The 13,003-nt window shown below is 45.3% G+C and overlaps 3 protein-coding genes across 5 annotated transcripts; 1 reads left to right on the top strand and 2 right to left on the bottom strand.

Moving 5' to 3' along the window:
- Positions 1 to 384: 384 nt before the first annotated feature.
- Positions 385 to 3,406, bottom strand: wdr82 (WD repeat domain 82). Its single transcript, XM_049734666.2, has 9 exons — positions 3,017 to 3,406; positions 2,520 to 2,617; positions 2,016 to 2,082; positions 1,827 to 1,926; positions 1,547 to 1,663; positions 1,326 to 1,481; positions 1,126 to 1,195; positions 767 to 909; positions 385 to 554 (listed from the first exon to the last, which is right to left on the bottom strand). The coding sequence occupies exons 1-9, from the start codon at positions 3,175 to 3,177 to the stop codon at positions 525 to 527; spliced, it is 942 nt and encodes a 313-aa protein (XP_049590623.1). The 5' UTR covers positions 3,178 to 3,406; the 3' UTR covers positions 385 to 524.
- aurka (aurora kinase A) lies at positions 1,541 to 7,012 on the top strand. Of its 3 annotated transcripts, none has more exons than XM_049734662.1 (9): positions 1,541 to 1,679; positions 4,220 to 4,285; positions 4,860 to 5,211; positions 5,287 to 5,329; positions 5,407 to 5,598; positions 5,781 to 5,919; positions 5,994 to 6,142; positions 6,222 to 6,396; positions 6,519 to 7,012. In XM_049734662.1, the coding sequence occupies exons 2-9, from the start codon at positions 4,223 to 4,225 to the stop codon at positions 6,699 to 6,701; spliced, it is 1,296 nt and encodes a 431-aa protein (XP_049590619.1). In that variant the 5' UTR covers positions 1,541 to 1,679; positions 4,220 to 4,222; the 3' UTR covers positions 6,702 to 7,012. The 3 variants fall into 3 exon arrangements, with proteins under 3 accessions (XP_049590619.1, XP_049590617.1, XP_049590618.1); XM_049734660.2 differs by lacking the exon at positions 1,541 to 1,679 and adding an exon at positions 3,713 to 3,984; XM_049734661.2 differs by lacking the exon at positions 1,541 to 1,679 and adding an exon at positions 3,713 to 3,980 and having other exon boundaries at positions 4,219 to 4,285.
- A 1,146-nt stretch (positions 7,013 to 8,158) lies between these two features.
- On the bottom strand, positions 8,159 to 12,968 carry slc32a1 (solute carrier family 32 member 1). Its single transcript, XM_049734659.2, has 2 exons — positions 12,073 to 12,968; positions 8,159 to 11,070 (listed from the first exon to the last, which is right to left on the bottom strand). Exons 1-2 carry the CDS (start codon positions 12,475 to 12,477, stop codon positions 9,883 to 9,885), a joined length of 1,593 nt encoding a protein of 530 aa, XP_049590616.1. The 5' UTR covers positions 12,478 to 12,968; the 3' UTR covers positions 8,159 to 9,882.
- Positions 12,969 to 13,003: the final 35 nt, after the last annotated feature.

The raw sequence follows: 13,003 nt of genomic DNA on the forward strand, positions 1-13,003 counted from the left end.
TTTCTTCATTTCTGTCTAGTCAGTCAGTCATCCAGGTCATTATAATTTATAATGGTTGACTCAAGGAAAAGGATTCTTGTTAAAATTTGTTGTTTTTAGTTATTGTCAGATAAACATGAATATGACTTTAGCAACAGCTTTATGGCCGATGTTGATGACATCACTGTGTTAGCTGGAGGCAAAAGAAGGGAAGCCAACAGTAAATACCACTAATTCTTTCTACAAAAATGTCATTTTGTTGTGTTTTGGTTACCAAAATTGTAAAAAAATAATAATAATTGTGAATTATATCATACCCCATCATCTGCCGCCAGTCATGAAATGTTAAAATTGAGCAGCAGAAGTGTAGAAAATATTAAGAAAAAGTAAACAAACACCCAAGAATCACCAAGATAAGTTTTTTAATATAAAATAAAAAATATACATAATAAAAATGGACACATTCTACTTCTGCACACAACATATTTACAAGTTATTGGATCACAAAGACAGGATGAGATGCCGCCCCCTGTTGGCCGCATACTTCAGTCGTCAATGGTAGGAAGCCAGAACGCCTAAAAAGACAAGCGTATATAATTCAAAAAGACACATTTGTGTGCATTTGTATTTTACGAGCATTCAAAACGTGTTATGAAATTTGCCCCAAAGGTGCACATCACAGTTAATCGTTTTGCCTCCAGTCTGTTGAGAACAAACAAACTAGTATTGCTTCTGCGATGCGTTGTTAAAGTTCCACAACACATACGATGGCGTGGCTCTCGCTCACCATGTTGGAGCAGGCGCTGGCGAACGTCATGAATTTGGGGTTGAACTGGAGGCATGTGATGGGCCCCGTGTGCTTTCCGTCTAGCACAGCCACCTTCAAGCCGCTCTCGGCGTTCCACACGTGGATCTTGCCGTCCTCAGAACCTGCGTTACAAACTATTTCAAATACGAGCCCAGCCAGAAACAACACCTAAACTGCAAGTAGGAGTAGGCAAATGATGAAAAGCTTTGAAAAATATTACAATGAGCAAATGTTGGCACTGTGTGTTTTTATTCAATTTGAATGCTGTCATCAATTACGCTCTCATGCATCATTTTTGCAGGATTTCTGTGTGGAAGGGGCTGCACAGTTTAACTTACCGATGACGACGAACTGAGAGTCGGGTGTAAACGAGGCTTCCAGAGTGACCCCTTTATTGTTGTTGTATCCCTGCAGGTAGAGAAACACAACACTTAGTGACGCTGATCACTGCAGAGTCTGTAAAGTACAACCACAATAATGAACTGATTGGAATTGTTCCACCAGTGGCTCTCTGACAGCTTGTTTTCATCCATCTCACCCCGAAGGAATGCAGCACGGCCCCTTTAAACGCATCGAGGATACGGAGAGCGCCGCCGTTGGTGGAGAGGAGAATGAGTTTCCCGTCGTTGCTGAACTTGAGTCCTGTCCACTCGCACGTCCTGTCATACTGCAGCTTGAAGGTCGCAAAAGGACCCTGCCAACCAAGGGTAAAGGTCCAGTGTGAAGCTGCCCGACGTCGCCGCATTCTCGTGTGCTCACCTTGTCAAATGACCGCAGATCGTAAAGCTTCACCATTTCTGAATTGATGCCTGCTGCAAAAATGAGGCCCTCCGGATCGAACGAGCATACCGGCTTCCCTTGAAGGTGCATAAGACCCTGCATGTGATGACAGGTGGGTGAGACGGTACTTTAAAGGGTACACAATAGAAAAAGGTGACTTTTAAAAGCAAGCAACAGTTGTGCCATTTTAATTAGTGCAGCCCTATGGGAAATGTTTGACATTTTTCCCAAAACAATATGCACAACACATCTGGATTACCTGGCAGTTAGGTGAGCGCAGATCCCACAGTCTTATGGTTTTATCCAAGGATCCGGAAATGAAGGTGTCATCCACGGGAGACATTGACAGCGAAGTCACTCTGAACACAACAGTCAAGTGGATTAAGTCAATGTGCCCGAAAGGAAGGAGGGGAGAGAAAAAAAAAAAGACACGACTATCGGTTCCCACCTTTTATTGTGGCCTGGGAAATAGCGGATGTATTTATTGTCGTGAAGGGACAAGTATCTGATTGTATCTTTGGGGATGAAAATGGAAAAACATTGGTGACATAGGTCATTACATCATCCATGACACATTTAAAAACAAAATCAGACTTGAGCAGTGGTGATGAGTGCGCTCGGACATGGGCAAGGCAGTCATTTGTACAGTTAGCTCCAGTGTGGGGCACAATCATAGGCCCAAAAACTGTACAAACAACTACCTCAGACCAGAGCGAACAATCTTGTGGCGAGCATCCTGGAGACACAAAAACACACACTCTTACATTTACCTTCCACAAATTGCAGCTACCAGATGATACGTTTGAATGGCCTTCATGTTTCCATTTATTAAAGAGGTGGCTGTCATTTATGAGGATATATGGTATATGTTCACCATTAGCATGTCTGATTTATAAGCAACACTTCATGATAAGAAAGAAAAAAACACTAAAGACATTTGGCTTCAACATACCATCGATTTTGTTGGAACTGTAGACCACTGTGTTGGCTGCATGTGTGTACCTGATCAAATCCACTCCATACTTTTTACTGTAGAGAGTCCTCTTGGGTCTGGAAACACATTTTAGAAAGATTATTATAATGGAATGGTTAAGGGCGAACTAGAGGCTGCAACAGTTCAATTAGGGTGAGAGACCTAAAGATTAAGCACTTAAAGACAATCACAACTCCACACAATGTTCTGTACATTATGTAAAAAATGACAAAGCAAAAGACAACAAAAAGATGACACACTGGGCTGATCGTAAACAATCCCATTTGACTCAATCAAAGAAGGGATTCGAACCAGAGCTTCACAATGTGTGGCATAAGAGATAACCAGTATCATTCAATAACTACAATAACTCGTTGGTTGATTAAAAAAAAAAAAAAAAATACTATGACCAACCTCGCCAGTTACTGCTAACTAGCTTTAGCACGTCAGCTACCAAAACACCCAGTCTTACTTACTTCCCCTCCTGACAGTCGTACAACACGAGCGAATCGTCATCACTGCTCGATATGATCGACTCTCCATTGGAGCTGAAGTCGAAGCAGTTGATCTTGTCAGTGTTCTCCCGGAAAACCTTTGCCACCCTGAAGCTCCGCAGCACATTGTCCGTCAGCTTCATGGCGGCCTCGCTCTCTCTCTATAGCTGTGTCCTGAGAGGGGCTTCCACAGACCGCTTTATACAAACTTCTGAATACACTTTGCTTCTAAAATATACTATGAGGTCCGTAAGAGCGATAACCGTCGTTTTCGACAACAATTAAGGCGCGATATTGTTTTTTGCAACGCTACCATTACTTGATTCAACCCCCGCGTAATGTCGGCGTCGCGCATGCGCGGCTGGCGCCAAGCGACAGCTCGAAACTACGTGATTTCGGTGTATCGCGAGATTGACGTACTGTCGCTCGCGTAGTGTTGTTTTGCGCCACATACCCACAATCTGTTAACAGTATATCTTAATCGTGACCCTAATGTCATCATATTGACTCCACGTCATTTTTTTTCCTGCACCAAGTAGCTGTAGGTCTTTATTTTTTTCCCGTGCCCTCCGCTCCTTTTTATGACGTCACGTTTATAATCTTTGTCAGCCAATGGGTGGGCGAACAGTTTATTCTCTCAGCCAATAGCAATGCATTCCAAGCTTAAAGGTTCGGAAGCGAGGGACTTTTGAAATTAAACAAACGACTGGGGGCTACCTTTGCGGCCATCGTCGTTCCTGACTCCAGATTGTACTTTTTAGGAGAAAAAAAAAAAGATTAGTATTATTATGGACGAGTGCTAATACTGTCCTAGGTTTCGAAACGTTGGAAATAAAGTCAATTTCTGTGACTTTGTCGCTTGTACCCTTACATTTGCTGCAGGGGCACTTTACTGTAACGTTAGCTAGGTTAACGTTGCCTACCATCGCCGTAAAATTTCACACTTTTTGGTAAGTTTGACTATAAGTTAACTTTAAAATGCTTACATTTCGCATTCGCGAAAGCCAGTCTTACAAATTTCTCCATTGTGACTGTAAAAGCTTTCTTTATTGTAATTGTGTCGCGCGTTGTTATTCGCCTAAGGCTAGCTGGAAGTCGCTCTTCTTTAAACGACGATGTTCACAATGTGCAAAATAGACGCCCATTATCATTTTATATTACAATATTGATTGTTCCCTCTATCAGACCATGGAGACAGATACCAGGCTCAAACTACAAAACAATCTGAAGACTGAAAGAACTGACATTAAGGTAAGTGGCCGCAACACATTTACATGGTCTCAACTACAGTTACAGCACTTAAATTTACACCACCAAAATAATCTCTAGTGATTTAAGGGCCTTTTTGGGATCAGATTTACATCAAACTGGCCTGTCCACATTTGGGGCTCTCAGGACTTGAGGCAAGCATTGTAATTCTATTGTTTCCAGGCTTGGTTTGTCATGTTCTGTTGTCACCGAGTGTCTGAAATGGTGATCCATTGACATAAAAAATCAGATGCACATTCCTACTCTTCCCCCTTTCAACCTATGATCAATGAATGTCGCTCTTTCCAGTAGTGGTTGGGCATTTTTTGTTTTTGATTTTTCATGCAAGCAGGGGTCAAGTTAGTGATATATGGTGAGGGCCAAGGCAAACAGATTTTTGTAGGTCCTTGGAAGAAACCTGAAGCGATTCCGAAACTTTATTGGGAAGCATGAGAGTGATTTGCTGAGGAAAAAAAATCATAAAATGGCTCATAGAAAATAGAATATGGTTAATTGGAAGGGATATCTCAAGACATTTTTCTTATTGATGATTCATTGTGTTTTCCTTTCATTCCAGCGAGCTGAGAATGGACCAATGCGTATCCCCGTGTCCCAAATGTCCCATATGGCCTCAAAACGTCTCGTAGTCCCATCCCAGCAACCGCAACGCATTCTGACAGTGTCCAATGGGCCTCAGCGCTTTGTGCACCCGTTAAAACACAGCAAGTCTGCGCATCACCTCCTCAGTTCCACCAAGCCTGTACAACCCGACAATCAGAATGTCAAACCGGCAACGGCAAATCCGCAGCCCAAAGCTCCTGTCCGGCGGAGCCAGCCTATGATGAATGAGCCTAAAGTGAACCTGGGGATGACAAAACCTGCTGTTGAAGCCACTGCCACGGAAGCTGCAAAACCTGAGATGCCACAAAGTACGCACATGTCAAATGTATCCATTAGCTAGAGTAGGTTATTATTGCCATAATATCTACATTTTGTTTTGTCAGAGGAACCAGCCAAGAAAGATTCTGCAGACACATCGTCATCCAAGTACATCTTTTTGCATTAACACGCCATGTTTATTTATTGTTGTATGTTGAGACATGTTTGGTTTTGGGGCGGCGCAGGAAGCGTTGGAGTCTGGACAGCTTTGAAATCGGCCGGCCACTGGGAAAGGGCAAGTTTGGCAACGTCTACCTTGCCAGAGAGCGCCAGACCAAATTCATCCTGGCCCTGAAGGTGCTCTTCAAAAAGCAGCTGGAAAAGGCGGGCGTGGAGCACCAGCTGAGGAGAGAGGTGGAGATCCAGTCTCATCTCAGGTGAGAGAAAAATAAAAAATAGCCTCGCGTAGTGGATTAAAGGTGAAGTTTAAGATGATGATTAAAATGTTCAACACGCGTGGGAGGTGGAAACTACTTTAGAAAAAATATATATGCGCTTTCAATATCTTATTGCTGGAATGTATCTGTCATGCACTCACTATACAAATGCTTCTGCGCAGGCACCCCAACATCCTACGCCTCTTCGGCTATTTCCATGACGTTTCCCGTGTGTACCTCATACTCGAATATGCCCCCAAGGGCGAGCTCTTCGGTGAGTTGCAGCGCTGTGGATTTTTCCCCGAAGATCGCAGTGCTACGGTAAGTTTTATTTTATTTTAGCATCCAAGACAGCCTTGCATGTTTCACTAGCTATGATCACTGTGCCATTCTAGTACATCATGGAGCTGGCAGATGCCCTGGACTACTGCCATTCGAGGAAGGTGATCCACAGGGACATTAAGCCCGAGAATCTCCTGCTGGGCACCAACGGGGAGCTGAAGATCGCCGACTTCGGTTGGTCCGTCCACACACCCTCGTCCAGGTGCTCCTTCGTCCATATCTTCGTGAGTGACGGTGCCCTATGACTGACACACACACATCTCCCGTCCTTCCTTGTGCAGGAGGTCTACTTTATGCGGAACACTGGATTATTTGCCTCCCGAAATGATCGAAGGGAAGACCCACGACGAAAAGGTGGATCTGTGGAGTCTCGGCGTGCTTTGCTATGAGTTCCTGGTCGGGAAACCACCATTTGAAACCCAATCTTACAAGGACACGTATCGCAGGATATCCAGGGTACGTAAGACGTCTGTAGGTTGCGGTCGATAAGGGATAAGGCAGGTCCATATTTGTTTTATGTGTGTGTTATTTAACCTGTGGCATTTTTATCTTTTGCCATCTCTTGTTTCCCGGTGCAGGTTGAGTACTCGTACCCGTCGCAATCCAGCGTCAGCGAACTGGCCAAAGATTTGATTTCTCGCCTGCTGAAGCACAATCCTGCATATAGACTGCCCATAAAAGGGGTTCTGTCTCACCCCTGGGTGGTCCAAAACTCCACCAAGAAGCCCAGCGCCCACGGCATGGAAGAGCTCAGCCACTGATGGAAATAAATCATTTCATGCTGGCCGTTTTAAGTACAGGCAACTTGAGCCGCGCCTTTCTTCTGGTTTCCCTTCTTGTAAATATTTCTCTCTTCTAATAATTGAATTTTATTGACTTGAAATGTAAATAAGATAAAATCCTCTTGCACTTTGCCTTTAGCCTAGCAACCTTTTGACGTTTGTTGGGTGTGCTGTTTTGGACAGCAGGGGCCGCCAGTGCACCACTATCGCTCATATGGGGGGGGTTTCTTCCATGGTCTTTGTTCTTAAATTCTTTTTGAAGCGCCAATAAAAGTGTTGAACCCATATAATTTGCTGTATCGATTTGCTCTCGTTTTGCATGACCTTGGGGCATTTTGTTGTTGAGAAATTAATAGTTTAGGTTTGTCCCTACTCCTACACGTCCAAACCAGATTGGATCAGGGTTCTCGGAGACCGGACATGTATGGACAGGTTTTACATTAATGAACATTATTTACCGCTTCTGCTGCTTTGTTAACAGGGAGGCTAATTGTTTTTTCCCCCCATTAAGTATGGCTAAATGCACCCCAGCCTCCACATGTGAATCATGACCGTGCAGACGCCGCTGCAATCAACACCGGGCATTAACAGGTAAGAGCAGACGGTCTTGTGTATGCTCCGAGCGCAAAATCTGCTTTTATTTATTTATAGCACGGCCCAGTGGAGAAAAGGCTTCCACTGAATCATGTTCTTTATTTGGTATTTTTGTTTACGTGATAGGGTGTTCAGTAGTTCTACCCACGTCAGCCCAAACAAAAACCCTATAAACGTTCTGTTTTGGGGAGGCCAAGACCAGTCTTTGGAAATTTGTGCAATTTTTAGTGCCCCCCCGGGGAAAGAAAATTGGGTGTCTTCAGAAATTCGCTCTGACGCCCAAGGCGGAGCTTTCTTCCCTCCTATTATAGCTGAACGCTGTGTGTTCTAAACCAATCAGCAGCTCGTGCTTGAACTGTTTCCATCTCGACTGCTTGACGCGCTGGCGTTCACAGAATGTATATATGTGTGTGTGTGGGTGTGTGTGTGTGTGTCTGTGTGTGATGTTTGAGCCACAATATGAAGTGAGTAAACATGTAATTTGTTCAATCTACTGGTCGAAAAAGCAAGAACAGGCATTCACATTCATCCTTTTATACTTCGACTTTTTTTTTTTTTAAACAATTGCAATTGGTTTTTACGTTGGCCTATTTTTTTGGAAGATAAGGTATTCGCTAAATTACGTGCGTTTTCTTTAAAGATTAGTTTCGTTTTGACCGTTTTTTCCTTCCCATAACAGTCTATAGATATAGTCTATATTGGATGTAAAATCTATAAACATTTTACATCCAAGTCGGGTATATCCTCATGGAATTATTTGGATTTTATTAAAAAAATTGTCTAATTTATGCACCCCCACGCCCCAAAAGGAATACATTTACGTGAAAAAAGAGTGCAACTACTTTCAACATCATTTTCTGTTTATTACTGAGAAAAAAAATACATGTTCTGACCGTTTTAGCGTTACATGAGACCACACATTATTCTTTACAATAATTTCACTTCTTTTAATCTGTTATTCTTTGATATTAATTTCCACGATATATGATAACGACTTTGATATACATTCCATCTGTTTTGAAACCACAATAAGAATAATAAACACTACACGTACGCTTGTTATTTTTTTCTCTTTTTTTTAAATAACATTTCCACAGGACCCCATTTGATTGCACAGAATGAAAAATGTCCGTATGCACATTTTGCTTTCTTTCTCTCTTTCTTTTGTTAAGTTAGAATTGCCATACACCGAATTCATCATTTCATATGATAACAGGCCACGTGTTTGGAATGTGATGACAAACAGCATTTTTTTTTTTTTGTATGTGCAGCGGGAGAGGCTTTAGATTTCGGAGCTGCCAATCAAAGGTATAAATAAAATGTGCTAATTTATCCAATTAACTACTTTATTATTATTGTTATAATAATTTAAATATCCCCTTCCAAGTTGTATTTCTTGTGTACGTGCGTGCGAGTGTGCGTGTGTGCGCGCGCGTGTGCGTGTGTGCACCCGCGCACACCAAATATACATTCAATGCATAGTTTGAATAGCTGCTTGTTAGGTCCAATCTCCTACCATATTTTTATTTATTATAGGCTACAACTCTGGAAGATAAATAAATAAAAAAATAAAATAATAAATAAATACATACATACATACATAAATCAGATATTCTGACCATTTTTAAAAATGCTCCAAATGATGACGTTTATATTTGAAATCTGGGAGTCTTTAAACAAAAGAAAATATTTTTTGTACTCACTGTAAATGGGGAAAATAGGACAAACTGATTTTTTTAAAATTTTTTTTTGTAGTGGTCTTCTATTTGCTTTCCAGAGCTGTATTATGTTTCTACTGCTGGTTATTGCCGTCGTGTTTGAACATTTTTGTCTGTGGATGATAACCCTTATTGCATCGGGCCTTAAAGAAATTAGCATTTTAATACGGGTGTCAATCAAGCAGATTAAGGGGAAGAAGACTATTGTCCGTTTTCATAGACGTACAATGCCAATTAGGCACACATTAGACGTATGCATACTGGATTTATTTTCGCAAGGCCTCGTGCACTACGAGAGGGCCATAGCTGCGTTGCGCGCAAGACATTATGGTTTGGAGCGTGCGCCTTTTACGCATGAATTTAATTTAGAAGAAGAGTCCCAGATGAGTCATCTTATTGTACCTTGCCTCAAAGAAAATGGTATTTAATAGCATCACTCAAGCAAAATTGATGGTAAGAAGTATTTGCGTTTTATAACGCTGCCGGTATATCAGGTACGACTGCTTATTGATTGACATTTGTTTTAAGGCAAGACGCATGAACTGAAGCGAGAAAAAGGCGGCGGCCCAGACAGAGCATCTTGCTTTAAATAAATGAACATTTGAATCAATCGAACATAGTACGGAGAAAACTATTTTTTCTTCTTGGATTTACACAGCCAATTTATTAGATACACTTGCATCTGACTATTGTGTTGTCTGATATTTTGCCATATTAATGCAAGGCCTCATGACAGGAGGGCATATAGCGGCGTGATGCGCAAGACTGAATGGGTGCGAGTGTGCGCTTTTACGCATGAACTGAAGCAAGAGGAGGAGGAGAAAGAGGCGGGCCAAAGGGTGCGGAGTCTACTCCTCTATGTTGTACTTGAAGGCCTCCACAAGCCCTTCCATTGAGTGGATGAAGCCGGAGATGCTGCATATACCACCAATGACGAAGATGGCCACGTCGAAGAAGACCTGGTGCCACTGCAGCTTCCTCCAGAGCAATTTGAGGTGGAAGAGGCTGGGCAACAGGAAGCAGAGCCCCGCGCCGGTCAGGCTCCCTGTCAGGCCCATGAGCAGCGCGAAGTGCGGCACGTAGATGGCCATGAGCAGCGTGAAGACCACCAGGCCGCAGCGTAGGCTCAGGCCCCACGATTTGAGGCGTCCGTCGCCCCCGTAGCAGTCAGGGAAGAAGGCTCGGCCGCCCTCCTGGAAGAAGCTCTTCTCCAACACCTCCACGGCGGCGAAGAAGGGCAGCGGGTAAGAGAGAAGCGCCTTGGCCACCAGGAAGATGTTGACCACGGCGCGGATGCCTGGCGGCAGGTTGTCCGTGATCACCTCCTTGGTGGCGTCGGCCCACGTCAGGTAGGCCACCAGGGCGAAGAGACCCTTGAGGATGCAGGCGGCGATGTGCGTCCAGTTCATCATGCAGTGGAACTCGCTAGGCTTCTGCATGTTGCCCTCCAGAGACGGTAGGAAGATCTGTGACGTGTAGCTGAACACAATGATGCCAATGGAGATGGGGAACTTCTTGACGTCAATGTAGAACTTGACCTTGTCCCACGCCCACACCCGCGCCCGCGACAGGCAGTAGGCGATCACCAGCACATTGATGACGAAATGCGCCAGCGTGCACAGCAGGCTGAACTTGGACACGGCCTTCAGGTTCTTGAGGAAGGCGCACGGCAGCAGCGCCGCTGTGGCAATGATGGCCCACGACTTCTGCGAGATGGGCATGTTGGGGAAGCTGTTGTACATCAGGTTGCCGCTCACCACCACGTACAGGATGCACGTCATCACCAGCTCGATGATCTGCGCCACGTTGACCACATGGCCGCCCAGTGCCGGAAAGCGCGGCGCGCAGCAAGCGTTGGCAATGTCCACATAGGAGTCGCGCACGCGCACCAGACGACCGTCCTCGTCCTCCTCGTACAGGCACGAGATCAGGATCTTGCCCGTGTAACAGCACACCACCGCGGCGAAAATGATCAGGAAGAGGCCCAGGTAGCCCCCGTGCAAGATGGCGTAGGGCAGACCCAAGACGAACATCCCCTGTGAGCCGAAAACACACACAGTGATTTGGGTCATTCCACAAAAAAAGTAGATTTTCCAACATCCCTTTAAATCACAGCTTTCATGCTCTGGTCCTCGAGGGAGGAGGGAATCATCTAAAACATGCGGGACAGTGGTCCTTGAGGACTGGAGCTTGACGTAGCGGTTGCAGCTTCACGCTTTGAGTTTTTTTGGCATTTGATCTCTTTAGTTTACATATCTCTGTCAAATCTGAATGCATTTCATCAAAACCCAAATGTGCCACAAACTTTACTTTGATAATCCAACCTAGTTGATGGCAATTTTGATTCAGACTACACTTTGACGCATGATATGTCAGATCAGAATGTCATATTCCTGTCCAATTAGTAGCCCACTGAAAGTGGTTCGTCCTGTCACTTGTGCTTATTCCCCCTTGGTGGAGGGCTACACCCTCTTGAGTGCTTTGGTGATACTAAGTGACGTTCTTTGTGACCCCCCCCCCGTTTCCCCCCTCCCTTCCCGTTTTGACGTAGCGTGGGATTTCCACTTGGCTTTGAGCGCGTCTGTCTTCCCTCCCCCTCTCTGACGTCACCATGAGTCGTAGGAGACTCTGTGACGTCAAAACCTCGAAACCACCAATTTTTTTGTCGCAGAGCCTGCGAGCAAGGCGTACTCCTGCGTGGGTGGGGGCATTCACTTCCTTCACGCCCACTTTTCTCTTTCTCTTTTTCTTTCTCTCCCCCCCCCCCCCCCCCCCCCCACCGCGCGCGCTTGTGTGCGCCACGGATGCGCGTCATTGCGCACGGAATGTATTCGAACAATTTGAAATCCAGTGTTAAACGCATGGAAAACGATGAATTAATATAGAGAGCATTAGGATTTAATTATAGGAGGATATGGGACAGTAGAAAGTGCGTGTTCGTGGACGATATGCGCGGAGGAAATCATCGCATTGCATTCACGCAGTATTGTATCCTAATAATAAAATGAACGGCAATCGGATGAGGTGCGCGCTCGTACCTGGATAGCATTGGTGACGTTCCATCCCGCTTCCCAAGCCGTGATCTTGGGTCTGGCCTCGGACAGTTCGTTCGAACCCCCGTCCTTGGAGGACGAGCGCGACGGACCGGTGCCGTCCCTCTGGTAATGGCTGTCCCCATCGAGGGTACCGTCCCCACCTTCCCCCCCTTCTCCTTCCACCGCTGCCGTCTTGTCGTCGGCGGCAAGGATGTCCATCTGCATGCCCTGCCGGTGGTCGTAGTCCAAGTCGTCGCAGGCGGCGAAGCCCAGCGCCTCCTCATCGGTGGCGGCCTGGAAGCCCATCCTGGCGAACATGCCGCTGACTTTGGCCTGGGATTTGTTGGTGACGGTCGTTGCCGCGTTGGACAGTTTATTGGACAGTTTGCTCCGGATTAACGTCGCCATATTTGCGCTTATTTCCTCCTCTCCTTATCCAATATATATATATATAAAAAAAAGGAGACTACTTTGGGTGGCGGCGTCCGCTTCGTTGCATCCACAAGACAAGAGAGTGGGTGGGTGAGGTGGGTAAAGCTTCTGATTAAGACACCGACGGTTTATTAATTTTTTTAGTTGCTATCTCCACTTCTTCCTCAGTGTGCTTCTCCTCAGGTTCATTTCACCTTCAGACGTCGTCGCTCCGCTTCTGCATCCTGCCCCCCTCCTCTCCTTTCCTCTCCTTCTCCTGTCCTCTCCTCCTTGATGCTCGACGCGACGCCTCCTAGCTGTCTTTTTGGCTCCAGTCTCCGTGCGTAAAAGCTTTACGCACCAAGCCCCCAAATGTGTCTTTGTAAGTCAGGCCCTTTATGATATCCTTTTTTTTGCGCTCGGGGTGGGTGGAAGGTGCGTTCAGGTGCCTTCACCGATGCCAATGCGGTACCGTGGCGCTCAGGGGGGTGGGCTTGAGTGCCCCCCTCTCTTCCATCCCCTC

Source organism: Syngnathus scovelli, chromosome 11, assembly GCF_024217435.2.
Source record: "Syngnathus scovelli strain Florida chromosome 11, RoL_Ssco_1.2, whole genome shotgun sequence".
NCBI lineage: Eukaryota > Metazoa > Chordata > Actinopteri > Syngnathiformes > Syngnathidae > Syngnathus > Syngnathus scovelli.